Source organism: Coenobita brevimanus, chromosome 44 (genome assembly GCF_032717465.1).
Source record: "Coenobita brevimanus isolate Jiangsu-jjx chromosome 44, ASM3271746v2, whole genome shotgun sequence".
NCBI classification, from domain to species: Eukaryota; Metazoa; Arthropoda; class Malacostraca; order Decapoda; family Coenobitidae; genus Coenobita; species Coenobita brevimanus.
Window position 1 is genome coordinate 47,145,931 of NC_136997.1, and position 21,217 is coordinate 47,167,147.

The following is a 21,217-nucleotide window of genomic DNA, read 5'->3' on the forward strand; positions in this document are numbered from 1 at the left end:
GGAGTGCTATTTACGAACCACCCTGTATATACATATATTGCATTGTAAAGTGCTTACATTTTGACTAAGCCTAATTTGCTTTTGGCAGCATTGTTGGTATTAATGTACTGTTGCGGACATAAATATCAATATAAGTCATTATGATTATCAATTAGAGAATGAACAGTGACTTTGAACCACAACAAAATATCTTTGACTATTGTGTAAGAGATTCATATTTGTTCTATGTCCAAAAATAGTTAATTAGAGGTTACCTGTAATAATTGATCAACAGTATATTATGTAGAAGTTTCATAATGGATCTGCATCCCAGAATATTGTTTTATAGTTTCATAACTGTTTAGCTTACGTGTGAAGCGTTATTCATGTCCGCACATTCCCGGAGTAACATTTTAAAAGATTCATTTACGTACCTTCTCCTACACACCCCCCGCCCCGCCCCACCTCTGCTCCTTTTGCCGCAACCCCAGACTCCTCCCAACCCTGCTACGACGGGCAGTTCCGGTGCAGCACAGGGGAGTGTATTGATCGCACCCAGGTCTGTGATGGGTACGATGACTGCGAAGAAGGGCAGGACGAGAGATTCTGCCCTACCCCCAAGCCTATCATAAGTAACCCAGGTTAGGCTCCCTGCCCCCTCCCCCGTGCATGCTGTGGTTCTATCACCCTAACTTGGCCCAGATTTTTCCAGATTTTTTTCCTTCTGCAGCCTGTTGTGTTCATTAGCACAAAAAGACAATGCTGCAGCTCTGCATTGCATTCATAACAAATGTTCATGATATCATCATATTCTGGTATTAATCTGTTGTTATTACCCTGCATTCAAGATGGAGAAGTATCAGTTTTAGGCCAAATTAAAGTGGAAATAGTATAATTTGATAACACATTAAATGGGGGAACAGCAGTCTGGTGGAGTAGAATCCTGCATGTAATGGCTGTACAGTACAGCAGTGCCACAGGTCAAAATGGAAGTAATGGAAACTTATGATTTACCCATTGATCCTGGAGATGTCTTTTTTTATACTATTCTTGCAATATCCTGACCCTTTTTTTTTTTTTTTTTTTTTTTTTTTTCAACTTTGAACAAAATTTCTTAACTGAAGAGATTGGATATGGCCTTAATACACCACTTCAGTATGAGAGACCTTTCTCATGTTGAATTAAACCATCTGGTAGCAGCAAGAATATACTAAAAACAATATCACCAGAATTCAGAGGGTTCATTTATCAGCAATATAAACTTTTTCATTACTCAGTACTTATTTTGCTTTTATTCAGTTACCATCTGCTCCTAAGTGCATCTGGCAATGGGCAGTATTTCTAGATGGGTTCAGAAATTTAGTGACACATCTTTTTTAGCAATTATTGTGTGTATTACACATTTATATCCTCCTGTAGCCTACTGTGGCATAAAAGAGAATACTTTAGGTGTAATATCCATAATGAACTACAAAGAAAAAGGCAGATGAAATCTTCAAAGCCATTTATAATCAGTGGTGTAGCTACAGAGGGGCCCTCAGCTTCACAGGCATCCATGGTGGTCAATAAGGAAAACAGTCTGGACACTGCCTGAAATTGAGGAGAGATACTGTAACAACATTATCAATGATGTTTATGAAGATAGTCCTAAAGTTTCATTAATTTTCATTTGGCAGCAGTAAGGATGAGATGAAGAAGACATCATAGGTTTGAAGAGGATATTTGAGATTGCTTCTAAAGTATACATTGTGAGAGGTCTTCCTTAAGTTCAGTAATAATGTTAGGCATTAGTACTCATACAGTAATAAAGATATCATCATCACTGGAAAATTAAGTTTATGGATGATGAGGGTACTTGGAGGGATGAGAGGGGATTCTGTGAAGAATACAGAAAAGGAATTGTAGTACTTGACATAACTCTTGTTTGGCCTCTCTACTTCTCAGTAACAAGCCCTCAAACACTGCAGTGATGTAGGCCCCACCTGCTTCTTTGGCATGTTGCTCTAGTTGTTGTGGTTGCTGAAGTGAAAGAACAGGCCTCCAAAAATTCCCTCTCAAGTCAGTTTCCCCATGAATTATCAAAATAGATCTACAGCACATCCCTCTGTAACTTTAGACATTGCCAAGATGAACCCTGTATTGATCACCATGCATGTTGTAGCTCTCAGTGAAATTGCCACATACCCTTAGGTGCCTCATCAATTTTTGTTTTGACCTTTGCATTTTTTTTTTTTTTTTATGTACAGTATAAAGTTTCTGTATTACCTTTATTTATTACACTCTATTTTGTGTTTGAATATGACTGCTAACCATGTAATGCATTATGATCATGTTTTTAATCTCTTTCTCTGCCTGCAACTAAAATGTTCCTGTCTAAATGTACTGTTCATGAATGTGGTCTGTCTGAGGGGTGGTTAGGTTTCACTGGTTGTGCTGATATTACATACTGCTGCTGTTGTTTACTTTTGCATTTGTTGCTGTCTTTGATGTACTGTATATAATTTTTTGATACAGTACAACTTGAGACCAATCATGGCAGGAAACTGAAGACATGAAAATCAGGGTTTTAAAAAAAGGAAGTCTTTTTTTTTTTTTTTTTTTTTTTTTTTTTTTTGGTACAAAAATGAAGTCATTTACAAAATAATAAATACTCTTTACTTCATGTGCTGTTAATAGTTGGATCTCTGCATGCACAGTTTTGAAAACCCAGAAAACTGCATGTAAATAAAAATTTCTTAAATAATGCTAAATACATATGTTGTGTGGCAAATTAAGTTAGTAGGGGAGAGTGGTGATGGGATGGACACTTTTTTAAAAAATTTCAGAAAATTCAGGTTTAAGAAGTACAGGGTAATCATGTTTATGTTAAAATGTTGCCTCATCAGCCTGATAATATCAAACCCTCAGCTCTTTTCAGTTTTAAGCTATAGTTAACAAAACACAAGTTTCTAAATCGTCGGAACCATCCCTACCAGTGGTGATGGTTTGGACAGAAGGGTGGGATACTTTGGCTACATCTATTACTTGGCACATTCTCAAAATTTTATGACTTCATTTGGTTAAAACCAAAAATTTTTCAGTTCTAAGACATTTTATTTTCCAGAAGTACAAAATTAAACTTAAGAATCCAAGTAAACCTCTTCATGTTTGTTAAATAATAATATTTTAAAACTGAAATAAGCTTAACCAAAATTATGGATAATTGACATCGTCTCTTACTTTCCACATAATTGGCCTCATTTCTCTCTCTCTCTCTCTGGAATATCGACCTCACTTCTCACTTTCCAGGCCTCTATTTCGGATAGCAAAAGAAAGTTAATTTCTCGTTTTATCTATTTCACTATATCTGACTGACTGACTGACTGACTTAAGACTTTCTTAAAGTATATTGTACCCATATTGTAGTTCGGGCATTGACAATGCATCCCACTCCACAACTGTCTGAATCATCCCGAATCTACATAATTAATTAATGGGTACACTTATATTTTACATGAGAGAGTTTAACATTCATTTTTTATAGTTCTGTGTGCAATACAGCTTCTCTGTAATAATGCATAATTCTCTGCTTGACATGTTCATGGAGATAGAGTCTATGATATACACTCAAATTATAACATAGGAGCTGCAAAAAAAACATAAAATCTGACCCACATCAAAAACTGTGACGTTTGTAGCTTGGAGGTTCCGTGATGAAGAAGCAAACAGACTCTTGCACTTTCACGCAAGACCTCGCAGCCCTATGTCCCATATCTTCCTTAGGAAATGCACTGTCCAAACCATTCCACTGTCCGAACCATCACCGCTCTCCCTTACCATAGCTCACAGGACCTTGCCGTTTTGGAACTGAGCACTCTCCTTCCATCCCAGACTTTGAAGCTTATGAACATTACTTCATCTAAAGTACATGTTCATAGCCAAGAAGCCTTCGTGTTACCTGTGTAACTGGTTTTCAGCATGAACATTATAACTAATTAGCACGCCTGATCAAGACATTGCATTTGTCAATACTCTCTAGTCAAGAAAAGCAAGATTGAAAATTTGTGACACTGTTTGAGTTAAAGTATAATGTTTTCAGTTCATATGTGCAGTGTCTCAAAACTGTAAACACACAGCAGTGACTACCGTTAGTCTGCATCATAAAATTTCCACTGTTTTAATTTGTTTTTGTTTCTCTCTGCCGGTCTAATCCTCATTCATCATGAGGTATTTAGTTTTGAAAATTAACAGAATAATGACAATGCATTTTTTTAAAGGTAATTGATAATTTGGGAATTGTTTTAATGCAAAAAATAAAATGCAGAACTGAGAGTCAGCAAAGTTTGTCCTTTCCAAAGAAAACTAAACTTAAGTTCATGTAAAGGTTGGCAGAGGAATAGTAGAATTATTGCCAAATTCACAGTTTCCTTGTATTGGATAAGGACAATAATTAAGTCCTTTTTTTTTTTCTAAAGGATACAAAATGCATAATATAATAATAATTTAAATTATATTACAAGGAATATTAACACCCTGGATTACCTCATAACTGTTTGACTATACAGAGTGGTTGCCCACTCAGTCTGGAGCATACAGATGATCAGAAATAATATATTTGAAATTTTTTTTCCTCAAGAACTATATGCCTGTAAGATATTATGAAATACTTAAAAGGATGTTCAAAAACAACTAGAAATATTTTAAGTGTATCAGTCAGAAACTTTTAAAGAAAATTTCAGCAGCAGCAGCAGCATTATGGCATCTGCCAACCTGAATGTAGCAAAACAGTGGCATGTGTGAGCCCAGCAGTGTTAACCCTTTGACTCCTCCTTTGAATGAAATTGTCTGATGATAGCTGAATGCAATACCTACAAGAGTCCATGGCACTAGGAGGGTTACTAAAGATTGTGTGTATTTCTCTACCTGTCAGCTTTTCCTCAGCAGAGTAAAATTTTATGGCTGTATCCTGAATAAAATTCACTTCCCCAGATTAGTTCCCCCCAAACTTCAACCCACAGCCATTCCACCAACTGTAGAATTTTTTCTTAATGGAGGACACCTGTAGTTTGGTGTATGGAATTGTTTGCTGTACTTAATTCATTTTTCTCTCCCCAGTTCATCTTCTGTTAAGAAAAAAGAGTTTGACTATTGCAGCCATTGCAGTCAAAGGGTTAACTATAACTGGTGTGTCTGTGTCTTTATCTAAGGGAACTTGGCCACTTATGATTTGAATACTAAGTCATGGTTGCATGGAATTTGATGAGCCTTAGTCATATGGTATGAATGAGTGTCCATGGTTCCTGTAATTCATTCACCTTAACGTGGTTTAGGTTTTTGTCCTTTTGTAGCTTTATTTCCTTGCGCAGTTGCAGAAAAAGACAGTACAGCACTATGGTTGTTCATTCTTTCCATAGTGTGGCTTCATGACTAGGATCATACTCTACTATTAATATATTGCTACAATTCAGCATTCAAGGTGAAGAGATGGCAGTTTTAGGCCAAGTTAGAGTAAAAGGAGTATAGTCTGATTTATTCTTCAGTCCTACTACACTTGGCCATCAACTGGGCTGAGGAGGGGTTAGGGATCCATGTCTGGTGAAAGCAAGCCAACGACTTGTGTAGCCATTCACATTTGTTGAACTCTAATGATGGTAATACATTTCTGTGTCCTTTTTCCATGTTTGAGTGTTCTTGGGTGTGCCATTATAAGAAAATTAATGTAATTTTATAAGTTATTTGTCAGAATTTTTTTTAAGGGCTTGCTCGACTGTGAAAGTGTGCATGAGTTTGTATGAATTCTATGAATCCCTCTTCGGCATACACTTCTGTTATGGACCTGGAAGTTCTTAAGGAAATTTAACAAGCATCTTACCAAGTTTGGAACAGTGTCTCTTGTACAGTTCAGGCAATAAATACTGACTTTTTTTTTTTTTTGAGAGACAAAGAGTATTCACATTTATTTAGCTTACACAGTAGTAGCATTGCTTCATGAGTAAAATCTATCTATCTATCTATTGCCAGACACCAGAATCCCGAAAGGGGTGTCCATTTGACTTTAAGTTATTTGTTTTATGGGGAGGGGCACTAACCCTCCACCAACCCACTTGTTGACACGTAGGGAGCACGTATGGTTTGGTAATATGGTTACCACCCAGCGTTGTAAATGGTTTCTTGGTTTACAGGAAACCATTTGGCGTGTCACTCAATATAAAGCCACATGTAAAGGAAAGAAAAGCAATAAGAAGTGACAGGAAAGATAGGAGAAATAGGAAAAGAGGAGGGCAGGCACAGAGAAAGAATGATGAAGGCTAAGGAAGCAGTAGGCAGCACTACATCAAGTGAGTGGATGATGGTCGCCACCACCTACCACCATGAATAAAACATTCCCATTATAACAGTTACTGTATATGTAAACATTTAAAATTTATTGTTCATTTCTGTTCTCACTGCTGCATAAGACTGTTTTACCCTCTTTACTCTAACTTGGCCTAGAATTTTGCCCCTTTTGCAGTGTATTTTATGTAGCTCATTGGCAGAAAAAAGACAGAACTACAGCTCTACATCCAATCTGTAGCACTTCACCATGACTTGCATTATATTTTAGTGCCAGTCTACTTTCACAGCTCAAGCTTGTAAGATGAGGAGATGGCATTTTGGGGCCGGGTTAGAGTAAAAATGATATTGCAACAGAACGAGGTGGGCTGAAAAGTGAAACAATGGAAAGAACTCAAAGCTTTATTCTTTCAAAACATAACTTTTGAATCAACAAAGGTATCATAGTGTGTTTATGTTCATTTCACTGTCAGTCACACTCTAGGTTGATTAAGCCTTGGGGAACGGTGGTAAGCATAATCCTATTTTAGCCATTGTGGTACTTGGTAGATTCTGTTATAGATGGTCTCACATGTTGTTTACTGTTTGGGTGGGTGTGACCAGGTGGTAATGCACAAGATTTGATGACTTTATAAAATCTGTCTGAGCATTACTGTTGGTTTAAAGATATGACACTGTGTCACAGAAAAGTACAGTATGTAATTACACTGTGAGCTAAGAAATGCTTAAAACCAAAGTAAGTTTACTCCTACACACAAAACAATAAATCAGGTAAATACAGATTAAACTAAAGTTCACAGTGTGAGCACCGCAGAAAGCATCACGATAATCAAATACTTAAACAGTAAAACCTCACTGTATCGGACTTTGCCATATTGGACTTAGCTTTTGTCAAACACGTTAAACATATTGGACTTTATTCATTTATCAGACTCAATCCAATATGAGCCAAAAAACTGAGTAATCAATGCTTACCCATAGGAATTTTTATTACACTAATTTATAGAGCTACATTAACTGCCATACACATTTCCATCTGCATTATTTACCAGATAATTGTGCATTGCACCATAGTAGTATGGAATAGTTACTTTATGCTTTCTTGGACTCAAACAGCCTCATTGAACTTTTTTTTTTTTTATTGGACTTTAGTTTCATATATCTTTTTAACTTGGTACTGTATATCTGATGGCTTGGTAAACATATGAGTTACTGTGTGCTCCCAATATGTGGCCAGGCTATATAATTCACAGCCTGTTATAATTTCTCAGGTTTTTCCCCTTCTGAATCCAAGTGTCCTTTTCAGTGTACAATACTTCTTTTCCTGTATGATTTCATTTAACATAGGGAAGGCCTTGTATTTAGGAGATTTATAAGGCTGTGGTTGACCCCCTGCAGTTCAAAAAGGCCGTCGTAGCCTAAATTACATCATCAGGAGATGTCAGGAATAAAATGAAAAAGACACCTTGGACTTAGTGGGTTAAGTAGTGTATCTCAGCTGAGGGAATTCTGTGTAATGAAGCTGATCTTGGACTTAGCTCAGGGTACATAGCTCATAGGCACACTGGCTGACATCACCAGTAAATCTTCTGACAAGTCAAAGCTGGAGAGGGACACTTTCATGCAATGGTGCTGATATAAAGGTGCAGTTCCACTCCCTGGTTTTATAGTCATCCCGCTGTCCCTCCAAAGAAGAACAGTGGATTGCTGTAAGTGAACTTCAGTTTGCAGTCCATTGGATTCACATCCAGTTGAGCATGGGACCACAGCAACAACAGCAATACCTACCAAGACTGCCTTTATCAGACTGTCTTTTTCCAGTTAGCCTGCTGCATTGAGGTTATACAGCATCTGTTGATGAGAGCTTTATGTGCTTTAATGTCAGCCATTCATTATCAGTTTTTGTTATATGGACTTGTTGGGTATACATTAATAATGTTATCTTGTCTTTTTTCTTCACATAAAGTTGCTTCATGGGCATGTGCATAATTGGAGTTAAATACAGTACAGTAATTCCTCCTTATCTTGACATTTCTGTTCCAGCATTTACTCTTTAAGACTAATTTTTCATATTTTAGCACCTCTGTTTAGTAGTATTTGTGGCACTATTTATATATATATATATATATATATATATATATATATATATATATATATATATATATATTGCAGATAACCAAACTTAGATTACTTTGTTAGTAAGTGTAAGCATACTTAGGCTAGACAGATGTCATATAATACTCATATTTATGATCAGTATTGTAAGGACATATAGATATAAGGTATCACTTGTTGATTGCTGCAGCATTGCCAATGTACCACTCTTGTATTACCATTAAGAAGGTCAGCATAAAGGGAAGGTACTGTGCTCTACATATACTTAATTGACAGAAGATACAGTATTTGACACCCAGGGTAACATTACACATAACAGTGCTTTTTCTAGTTTCATGCCATCTCTAAAGCAAGTAATGAACTGAAGTGTTTGCTCCTTTCCCCAGATTTCCCACCAGTTCCCACACAGTGCACTGAAAACCAATTTCTTTGCGGCTCTGGCGAGTGTGTATCTTCATATGTTGTGTGTGACGGCAACGGAGACTGTATTGATCTGTCCGACGAAGCTGATTGTGGTGGTGTGTTGATCATAAACTCTTCTTATAGCCCATTCCAAAATAGATTTACACCCATAACTAACATCCCATCATACTTGCCCATACTTTCTCATTCTAGCTTCCATCATATGTGATGGTACTTCATTTCAAATTAGAATTTTAGTTAAATGTGATGAGTTAGAGTGAGGGAGTATGAACAGGTATGGAAGGATGTAAGTTTTGGCCAAGTGTACTTCTGTACTGGAAAGCACTATAGTTATGGTCATATTCTAAGTGGCATCACAGATTTTATAGCAACTCTTCTATAGTGACTTAATGTAACATTTTAATGAGGTCGTGCTTCCTGTTAAGCAATCACCATATAGAGGTTGGCCATGACACAGCTAATGTTTCTATGGACAGGAAGCTAAACCAAGTGCCAAAACCAGTAAATTCCCAACAGCTGCCAGAAACTATTGAAAAAATATATATATGCGGTATATGTCTTAAGATTTGAGACACTATGAGTCCTAGCTTGGACTTTATGTACAGACACCAAGTAACTGTGCTTGTAGGTGAATGTTTTCTGCCTAAGAGTGATGGCTGTGTGTCTGACTACCAAGCTTGCAGCCACATTTACTCTTAACAACCTGCTCTGCATATTACACCTCAGTATCCTCTTTTACATTATATTGCAAATTATGTCATTCTTTAACCCCTTAAACGCGGATCATCACTTTTGCGACGATCGCCAAAAAGGACATAACGGCGGATTGTTGCATTTGCGATTTGAGTTAATTTTGAATAAACGCGGGCAAGCATGATCCAGCTGGTATTGTCTATCAGTACCCCCACCCTTTAGCTACAATTAGCATACTTGACCTTTGTACTACTGACCTCCGTTGCTGCCAAGTATCACGTTTCCCCCCCCACCACCACTACCACGGCCCGGCCAGCCTGGCTGTGATATATGGCAGCGCGCTGACTGCTTAGAACTGTCAATCTGTGCTCTCCTCTCACAAGCTGTTTATGCTATTAGGAAACGCTTGTTTCCCCAGTTGTCACACTAGCTTTTTTTCCTGCAGTTTTCCCCTGTTTAGCGTCAGTTTACCGCAGGCTTTCAAAGTGACATTATGGCGAGTTCTAGCTCTTCCGAGTCAGTGCCTTCCAGCCCTCCGCAAAAGGGCTTTGTGACCTCAACCCTTCTAAACCCTTACTAGGGAGTGCAAAGGGCCTGAATGAGTCGGCTATAGGCCAAGAACTAATGAAAGCCTCTATGGACTATGGTAGTGATGTTGGTGTGTGATCAAGTCTTGCCGAATCAGAAACATTATCATCCAGTGATGAGTTTGAGGTGCAGGAAGAGCTCAGTGCTGTGCCTAGTACCTCGTTGTAAGCATTTATTTCTATTCTATGTTATGACAGTGACAGTTTGGTGTGTTGGAAATATTATTTTTGTAAGTAATGACAGTGACAGTGATGAATTAGGCACGCAACTGACAGCAACAGTGAAAGTGAGCCATAAGAATGAAGTGCGAGCGGCCAACTTGAATTCTAATTCTGGCCACCACCAAGTAGTGGTCAGAAAGTCCACTCCCCCAACCTCTATAAACTCTTGCATCCGTTACACATCTTCGCAGAATAAAAGCACGCCGCTGTGGTCTTGATCATTCCCGCTTCACATTACTGGCAGTGACAGTGAATTTTATTGCCGTAATAGTGACATGCGAGCCTTTGGGAAGTACTATGATTGAAAATAATGTAGTATACGTGTTTTTAGCTGTGAAAATGGAAATGTTTGTTGAGTGACGGGAAGACCGCCGCCGCGCAGCATGTCAGCCGTACGCTCCGTTGATTTTAGCCTTATTTTCAGTGCTTATTGTACAAATACGGATTCCAAACTACCTGTAAGTTGTAGTATAATGTTTACTGTGACAGAATGAGGCTGTGGTAGAGGGGAAACCGGGTTGCTGGAGGTGTGAAAGTGAAGACTTTGTTACCCAAATTTGCAAGTCTCCACAAGTCCTTGGGTAGTCCACGAAGGCTCAACACCTGTCTCTAGAGAAAGCTGAATGTACTGTAAGTACTATCTGCCATACCTAGTATAATGTTCTAGGGTTAATCTCTCATTTTTGGCTAATATTTTCCTACAGGTACTCAGACTGCAATCCAACCCTGCCACAAGGGGGGGAGTCGGCTGTCCATGGCTGCGTTTTAGGGGTTAAACACTATAGCTAACATGCAAGAGAATGGTAAGGTGAAATACGCAAAGTAAAATCAGCAATAGAAATACTATGCAAGAGAATGTTAAGGTGAAATATGCAAAGTCCAACTGTAAAAAAAAAAAAATTATGAATGGAACACTTTTTTTTTTCAATATTTAAGGTGTTGTTCTTTCTTTTGTTCATCGTGTTAAAAAAGTAAATCAACAAGATAGCTAACATGCAAGAGAATGTTAATGTTTAATATGCAAAGGAAATCATGAAAGAAGAGATGCTACAGAGTTTCTTTTGCCACCTAGAATATGTCTCTTAATTTCTCTCATAATTTCTCTTCTTGCTTATGACTCTTTTCTGCTATTTTCAGAAAGGTACTTTTTAGTTAGATGATACATTAGAGCTTTGCACCAGTATGTGATAAGTAATGAAATGTAAGGGTTATGAACTCAGCACAGTGGGATCTTATTAACTTGGACTAGTTATGGTAAATGTCTGGGTAAGTGCTTGCTTTGTGTAAATCAGTGAGATCAGATTTTTTTTTTTTTTTATTATTATTATTACAAATGTATCCAGCTCTAGGCATACACTTGATAGTCCTGCCCCTGAGGTCCATTCATCTTCCCACATGCCAAACACTTTTACATGTCACCACTTTGATATCCAGCATTCATGTTGAATACATTCTAGGGTGGTCTCATTCAGTTAATTATTCCTATTCAGGCTTAGATTCAGCTGCTTCATTACCAAATCACTGGCAGAAATGATGATCACATCAGTGTTGCAAAGCATTGTCTAGACACTTTGCACTCTGCAGTCTCCTTTTCCCTTCCTATAAATATCTAGAATCGAGTCAGTGTTCCTTTTATTATGCATTTGCCATCCCATGTGATTTTATTGAACATAGGAGAGGCCCTTTGTACTGAAGGACTTGTTTTGGCAATATCTAAAGCATCCAGTGTATAGAAAAGCTCATCCAAAGCTGAATAAAATCAATAGGAGGCAGTAAGAATAAAGTGAAAATGTTCCCAAGCTTAGTGAGTTAATTGCATCTTTGAACTATGAGATATATTGGTGTGTATCTGGCTTTTTTAAATTTTATTTCTTTTTATTTTTTGCTTATTTCCATCCATCCATCCATCATCTAATCCTGTGTTACCCCATGAGGAATGTAGGAACCCAAGGCTAGGCAAGTTGGTCCTGACATTTAAGATGAGGGTAACCAGCCTCACTCATCCCTGAGTGGCATTACGTGAGCAACAAACCGCAACCGCCCCTTGGATATAAACTTACCTAAGTTCAATCCGACTGGATTGCCTTAATTACCCACTAAACCACCAGCTGCCACAATTTGGTCTTACAGTTACCACCCAGCGTAGTAAATGGTTTCTTGGTGTACAGGAAACCATTTGGCCTGTCATGCATTGTAGAGTCACTTGCAGACAGAAGAAAGAGGAAAGAATGAACGAAAGAAAGACAGAAGAGGAAGGAAGGAAGGAAGAGAGGAAAGGGCAGTCACCCTAGAGCAGCACTACATCAGATGAGTGGAACTAACTTCTTTATTTAATTTCTGGACACCACACCAATGATGCTTCCTTCTCACGTGCTGTTTTTTTTTTTTTTTTTTTTTTTTTTTTTTTTTCTCACCTCTCTCATCCTTGTTCTAGAACTTATGTCCCTTTTGGATATTTTTAGCCATCTTAGCATCAGCACTTTGAGTTTTTAACACATCTTTTACTCCGATGCTTCATCTCTTTGTCTTTTTCTCTCTCCTTGTTTTCATCCAGTCTTTTTCCCTCCCATTTTCTCTTCCTCTGATCTCTTTATCTTTATGTGGGGTGGGTTTTTTTAAATCTTAATTTTGGCCTTTCATTGGCCATAGAGAAAATGAGAGGCAGGATGTGAGATGCACAAAAAGATGAAGAATAGCAGAGCAAATTACCAGTGCAGCTTGGTAATGCATTCACTACAGAAGTTGGAAGTCATGACCATTCCAACCTTAGGATGTTGCCACATGGTAGGGTTCAGCTGGGCACTGGGAAATACAGAATGCAGACAATCCATTGGAAATTTTTAGAAGGGTTCTAATTTTTGGAGTGCATTATGGCCAGGGTGTGACAGTTCAGATCAAAGAGGTGGCCAGAAGTTTTTTTCTACCCTTATGTATCCTGGACTAATGGTAGCCTGGCCTTGGTTTGCTAAGCTCAGATGCAGGCAAAATGGGATTTGAGTTTTTTATGGACATCATAGTCTCAGCCTTTGTAGGTCGAAGATGAATCTCTTCAATCTCACCATTTGCTGGCAGTGGGTCATATAAGGGGTAAAGCATACCTCCTTATTGGTGTCTCCATTGAATTAACTCCATTGCTCAAGGTGACATTCCTGTTCACTTGATTTGTGCTGCCATCAGACAATTTAACTCATCTGAGGAAAAGTTGTCTTTTATGGAAAGGATTTATTAATGCTACATTTAACCCTTCCAGTGCAAAGTCTGTCTCAAACTACTGATTTAGATCATCATGAGATGGCAAGGATAAAATGAAAAGACATCCTGGGGCTCAGAGGGTTGAAGGAAAGAAAGTGTTCAAGATGAATATTTAGAACATCTTTTTATTGATGTCCGACCTTGATTTCTTGTTTTCTTAGTCATAACAAGTTCCAAGTCAGTGTTCTTGTTTCTTTTGTCTTATCAAGTTACAAGTTAATGAGATAACACTGTGCATTATACCACTAAAGTCATCAGTCAACAAAGATTGTACACAATTGATTTTTTTTATTTACTGTAAATAATATAAGACTTCTACAAGAGAACTGTTACTTTTGTTAAATGATCATGTAGAGTAATTCCTCATTTAGCATGTTTTCACTTAAAAATTTTTTTAGTATAAAGTTGATAAATGACATAGTAACCCTGTTCACAGATCATAGCATTGTTATTGGTAAGTAATTAGAATGTTTAGCAAAGGATTAGTTTGATAAAATTCACAGTAGCAGTTATCTCATTAAAAAAAAAAAAAAAAAATCACAACTACCCATGAAGTGCATATTTTATGAACTTTACAGTTAAATCATAGATAAAAGCCAGTACAGTAAGAATTCTTTCAGGAACATAGCTCTCACTTTAAGCAATTTTCAGTAAGCACAATAATTTTTAGATTAAGACTTACAGTGGTAAATGAGGAATTACTGTAAAATCATCAAAGAGGTAGAGGTACCGCTTTAAGATTACAATGTTTTCTTAATGGTGATTTAATGTGCAGACGGCCCTCGACCCGAACCTTGCTCCAGTATTGAATTTAGGTGCCGAGATGGGTCATGTGTGCCAGACAGTGTGGTTTGTGATGGCTTGCAAGACTGTCGGGATGGCTCAGATGAAGAGAATTGCCCTTCCAGTGTGTATTGCATTTGCTTTTCTTTTTATCTTTTTTTTTTTTTTCACATCAGGAAACAGAAAAACTGCCATTCAGAAAGTTCGTATCATATGTCACTGATGCATTTGATAATATTGCAATATTTTTCCACACCACAAATTGAGAAAACTATCATTGATGCCTTTAAAATATTACAACTTTTTGCTGCACTCTAAACTTGGGAAAATATTGGTGATATGTTTCAAATTACAGTATTGCAGATTTTTTTCATAGTCCCTTTGTTGTAAAGTGGGGAAAATGTTGGTGGTGTTTCAGCGTATCACAAATTTTTCTGTACTGATGCACTGTAAGTCATTAACTTTTTTCATGCATCTGGATGCTGGATTGGGGAAATTATCAGTACCTGATAATGTGTTTCAAAATACCTGTGTCACAAATTTTTTGTACTATAAAGTGGGTTATTGATGATGTGTTTCAGAGTATCAAAACTTTTTCTATACTGGCACTGTAAATTAAAGAAAATTGGCAAATTTCTTGGTGACAATGCAGCTTTAATTAATATTTTTTTATCTGGACTTAATAATAAAATAATATATTCAAATCATCATCATCTTTAAAAGGTGACATAAAGAAGACTTTCTGTATCGGTTTTTTATCCTTCTTTTATATCTAGAGGCTGAAATACAGTAAAAGTCCTCTTATTCAGCGTCTGGTCTTACGGTATTTCCGGTCTTTGGGCGGTTTTCACAAATAGTCCCATTACGAAAGTTCTCCGCTCTTCTGGCACATATGCTGAGCCGATCCACCAATTTGGCGCTGTTAGCGCTAGATCTAGCACTTTTCATAATAATTTAGCACTTTTCATAATAATTTAGTGCCAGTAAACATTATATTTTCTTCTATACCCAGCACGTTTTGAAGTCCAGTTTAGTGTGGAAGTTTGAACAGTTCATCTATAGCTTAACGCGTTTTAAAGTTGAGCTTAGCGCTTTTGAAAATTTCTGCTTCCCAACCCTGCGTGCGTCATCGGCCATCATGATTCATGATTGTCTGGCTTTGTGAGCAGGACCTTTCAAAAGCTTGGAAACTTCGTTGTGCTATTTTACAGTCATCCTCTCATTCTCGTGTTGCGCTATGGCCTCTACTATAGTCGCGGCGCACGACTCTGAGGTTGTCAGTATTGTACCCTGGCAACATACCATTCCAAAGTGCATCCGATTTTGTGTCATATTATAAACGAATCATATTATTATGCACGAATATATTATACACGAATTTTATTATACATGAACACATTATACAGGAATCACATGCGTCTCATATAATACACGAAATCAGGTGCACTTTTGAATGGTAGGTTGCCAGAGCACGATAATAACAACTTCAGAGTCGAGCACCGCGAATGTAGTAGAAAGCCTACTGGTGCTGTGAAAAAATGCACCCACAAGGTGCTGACTATCACCAGGAAGATTGAATTATTGAAAATTTTGGAGGCGGGTGTTCCTCAGAAGAAGATAATGGAAGATTTCGGGGTGAGCTCTTCCACTATATACGACCTTAACAAACAAAAGGCCGAGTTAGTGCCTAGGGTTGACCAGTAATACTTGCAAGACATTGTGATTGCACTGGGGTGACCGACCATGATTGCTAGAAACTTTCTGGCAAGTTTTCCTGGTCATTTGGTAGTTTGTGCTCTTTTGGCACCTGCTTGGTCCCGAAGATGCCGAATGAGAGGACTTTCGCTGTACTGTATTGCTCTTTGTCTGCAAGTGTTCTTCCATCACTATCCTGTGCTTTGTAAACTTGCTTTTAAAGTTTTTTAAGCCCACAGATTAAAATTACTGCACTGATACCCCATTAGTACATATCACACACTTTAAAAACAGGTTATCAAACAGAATGAGCATAATGATTGAAAGCTTGATTTATATGAGGTTGCTCTTGATTTAAAATTCTTCATTCAAACTGTCCTTTAGCTTGAGGCTTTTTCAGCTGTTTGTGGGTTACAGATGTATTTTTTGTATTTTCTGGTTTGTGTAATATGAGCTTTTCCATTTCCAGTTCACCAACAACATTCTCTACAACTATACTCTATTACAGTTTACATCAGTATTATAAGAACCATCAGCTGTTTTCAGTGCACTATACCATATATTCAGTATTGTATAGCAGAGTTCCTTGCTTTGAAGTAAACATATACCAATAATGTTTACTTTTGGATTAAGCATTTAACCCCATGAATCTGCTGACATGTTCTTTAGTTTATTCTGTGTATTGAGATCATTTTTTCACTCAAGATATATCATTTTCTTTTGAGGGTTTAGTTACTGCCTCAGTGTACTTTTTTAGGTTGTGAGACCATTCCTAATTTGAATAGAACTAACAGGTAGTAGAAAGAACAAATAAAAGGAAGCAGATTCAAGAGGTTAAATAGTCTTTGGAAGATTGGTAATGTATGTTATATATAGTGGAGTAACCAGGCTTTACTATGCTGTATACAGTCACATGCCAGCCTGGCGAGTTCCGGTGCACAGTGAGGCCTCAGTGTGTACCAGGTTTCACACGCTGTGATGGTATTCCTCACTGTCAGGATGGCACGGATGAGTTTGATTGTATTCCCACCACTCCACAGCCACCGCCACCATTCCCCCGTATGTTGCTAACCAAGGGCCTTGTTGTTGTTGGTTAAGGAGCGTCCCTAGCACCTCCTCCCTACCGGTTTATTTCTGCATATGACATATCAATATTTCTTTGTATGTTATACAGTATAATTATGCATTTGAAATCCATCTTACAAGTACGTAGGTAACATACTGGAGAATGCACATAAATTGGGTTCCAAAGAAAGTTAATGAAAATGAGATTGAGTGCAGTGTTGGTAAAGGTAGATCTTAATGTTGTAGGGAAGATGAGAGCAGAACAGTATATTGGTGAAAGAGTAGGAAGAGGAAGAGGAGTGTTTGAGAGAGTGAGAAGGTGGTACTTTTAGTACTCACATACTTTGCCTCAGGAATGTCATCATCATCATCATCATCATCATCATCATCATCATCATCATCATCATCATCATCATCATCATCATCATCATCATCATTCACTGCCAAACTGACCCACACAAAGAGGAGCATAGGGACCTGGAGCAAGGTTTCTCAGTTTCAGCATTTAAGGTGATGGTGACTCACCTCACTTGCCTTGAGTGGCATTACATGAGCAAGAAACTTCATCCATCCCTCAGATGGAAACTCTTACAGGTTCCATCAGGTTGGACCCCACCCCTCCTCCTGTGAGACCACCAGGCATCATTTGGCTATGTTTGCCATGCAGCATACTACAGTATATGGCATCAAAGATTACAGAGAACCATTGGGTTTGTCACTCAGTGCAGAGTCACCTGGAGAGAGAGAGAGATAGACTGACTCAGTAATGTAAGAGAAGATAATGTATGACAGGATAAAAGGGTGTAATGAGGAAAATAAACCGCTGAGGAAGAGGTGTTATGAACTCTCTAAGCCATTTTGATTATGAGCCCAAACCTCCCCTTTGGAAAGTTCTTATTTTGTTGATTTCCTTTTATTCATCAAGAATATCACTGGTGTCAATAATATAAATAATGAAATTTGTTTGATGACATTTCAAAGGATATGCAGTTTAGTATATTGATATTAAAGCTTTATCTCTTTTTTTTCAGGTCTGTGGCATAATATAAATCTTATAGTTTCATGTTTATTTTAATCACCTTCTTGATACCACAGGTCCTTGCCGGTCAGATGAGTTTAGATGTGGTGGGGGCAGATGTATCCCCCTTTATGCCAGATGTGATGGCAGGCCAGACTGCAGGGATGGTACAGATGAAATTGGCTGTGCCCCTATTGAACGACCACCACCACCAAGTAATAAGTCACAGAATTCTCCCCTGCTGCTGCTACATAGCACATAACTGCATCTTTTTATATTTCAGATCCCTTAGCTAACCTTCCATATACAGTATAATGCTTATTTTTTAAACTCTCTGCTTTAACTTGGCCTAAAAATGCCACTTTTCCATCTTGATTGCCGAGCTGTAGTAAGAGATTAACATTAACATATTTTGCTAGCCATAAAGAAGTGCTGTGGAAAGGATATGTAGCCATAGCATTGTCATATTCTTCCACAGAACTATGGGAAATAAGCTGCAAAAAAACAAAAATGGCCTCGAAGTTAAAGTAGACAAACTACAATATTCCTCACTCAGTTCATTGTGCATGCGTACATTAATGCTAAATTCATTAAATATTTTGACACCATATATTTCGCATTGCATTTATCCTTTTAATTATAATTAAAGTACAGTATCAAAGCTTTTTTCCTAACTTTATTCCAGGTGTATTATGGTGAATGAGTATGGACGTTTGATCTTAATTTTGACTAACAGAATAAGTTTCTTTAGGTAATACAGTCCTGGATTACTAATATAACTTTTATGCCCTTGCCCACAGGATGAAGTGGTGAAGGTATAGTTGATAGTAAGTTTGCTTGTATTATAACTTAAAGAAGTTTGATTCTAATGTGACTAACAAAGAAAGTAATTATCCCTCAGTACTGCCTTGTATTTACTAATATATCTTTGTACCCTCACTCACAGGACAAACTGCTGAAGGTGTAGTTGATACAGGTGCTTGGATTGTACTGTAATATGTTTAACCTTAAAATAACTAACATAAACAGTAATTTTCTTTAGGTATTATACTGCTGTTTTGAATTTTACTAATATTAATATTGTACCTTTGCTCATAGGACACAGTGATGAAGGTTTAATTGGTAACAAGATTGCCTGTATAATAATTTTACAAATTAAAAGCCTGCTGGAACTGTACCACTGATGCATAAATAATGGTGAATGGATGTACACTGCCTCTACATTTATTCATACTATATTTTTGTACAGGTGGGTCCCGAACTTACGAGCTAATTTGGAGCAAGGATTTTGCTTGTTAGCCAAATTCTCATTAAATGAAGTGAAGAACTTATGGGATAATAGGGTTAGGGAGCAAGGCCTCCGAGCAACGTCCCCCCAAACCACCAAAACTGACTTTCTATCATTTTTAACTGACGTAAGGGGTTAATACAAGATAATACACCAGAAATATAAAAACAACATTAATATAAACAGAATAACATAAATTATTGGTAAAATATGGTAAAATATGGATGGGGTGAACAACCAGCCAAGTAACCTCCACCGACCACCAACACCTGTGACAGACAATTTTAAGCAGGAATAAAGGGTTAATACACATGAAATACGTAACAGCTGCAGCGTGACCCTCATATCGATTCTCGTAAGTTGGAAAATGGGGGGATTTTACCTGCTCGTTAAACAGGCGGTGGTGCAAATTTCAGGACCTCATATTTGTGAATTCTCGTTAAGCGGTTGCTTGTTAACCGGGACTTGCCTGTAGTTGGTCTGTTTTCACCTGACAGAGATCCATAACCCCCTTCAGCTCAGGTGATGACTAGATATAGTTTGATCGGAGAATGACTTTTATTAGTAACCAAGGAGACTCATTTCTATGTCATAACAAAGGTTCATCAAATTTCATGTGACTACAACTTGTTACTGAAGTAGTGAGAGTGATGCAGTTCCCTCAGATGAAAATTAACCAGCTTATATTTTACAGTTACACATAGCCACTGTCATTTTGAAAACCTAGGCTGTGTCATTGGTTTTATAATATACTGTGTACGGTAAACCCAATTTATAATGAGCCTTAATTGATTGAATTTTAGCTTTAACTTTGAGCCAAGAGCCAACTGAACAGTCTCAGAAAAAGGTTTTGTATGTACTGTACAGATGTAGCCAACTGACCATCCAGCAAACAATGTACGGTAATGGCTTAGTTTGAGTTATGCAGTACAGTAATTCCTCATTATACGTTATGCTGTTTCTCGTTTCTCTCTCTCTCTCTCTCTCTCTCTCTCTCTTTTGACATTACTTTTTGTTATTATGTCTGCAGTAAGTTATAGAAGTACTTATCAAAATGTCATTGATACCAATCAGGCTGTTGTACCAGTAACCCTAATTGCTAGATAGGGACACCTTCATGAGGCTGCATCAATCTTACTGAGCAGCTTCACCCCCTAGTTATACAAATATCCCTCAGTTCCCTTCCCATTTCCCAAAACGAGGGTGGTGGACTGCAGGAGGAGGACAGCTTCAATCTGTAGTTCACTGGCTTCACATTTCCATTGAACCTGGGGCTACAACTATTCCTACCCTCAATTTATCAGTGCAGGTTTTATGAAGAATATTGTAATATTATGAAACACATCCTTTCTTTATAATGTGGAATGGCTGTACTGTTTTAAACCCAGAAATGTTGAAACACAGTGTTGAGTGGAGGTGGGATTGTTGAACATATTTATGACTGCATATTAGTCATAACTATGATTTGTCTTTCATAGAAAGGACAAGGAAAGAAGAGTGCAGTCTTCCAATATCTCCTTCTCCTCCTACAAAAACAAATCTTAGGGGAAGATTATTGTTTTGGCTATATCTGTTTTCTGCAGGAAGGACAAGGAAAGGAGGGTGCAAATTTCCCCGTGTCTCAAGTTCTTTCTACAAAATCAAAGCTAAGTTATGACTGGGAATTAATCATAAATATGTATTAGAATCCCACCCCTGAATACTTAGGGTACCATAATGTATCAAGCAAATAGGTATACAGTGGTAAGTGTACAGTGAACTTATAGGCAACTGTCAAACATCAGA

At 37.6% G+C, this 21,217-nt stretch overlaps 1 protein-coding gene across 1 annotated transcript in view; it reads left to right on the forward strand.

Annotated features, from left to right (window-relative positions):
- trol (terribly reduced optic lobes) overlaps positions 1-21,217 on the forward strand; it is a 466,521-nt gene that overhangs the window by 308,031 nt on the left and 137,273 nt on the right. Inside the window, exons 41-45 of the mRNA XM_080271051.1 lie at positions 471-620; positions 8,793-8,921; positions 14,359-14,490; positions 16,971-17,120; positions 18,222-18,359. Of these exons, the coding sequence (XP_080127177.1) occupies positions 471-620; positions 8,793-8,921; positions 14,359-14,490; positions 16,971-17,120; positions 18,222-18,359 (699 nt within the window). The remainder of the gene's footprint in view (positions 1-470; positions 621-8,792; positions 8,922-14,358; positions 14,491-16,970; positions 17,121-18,221; positions 18,360-21,217) is intronic.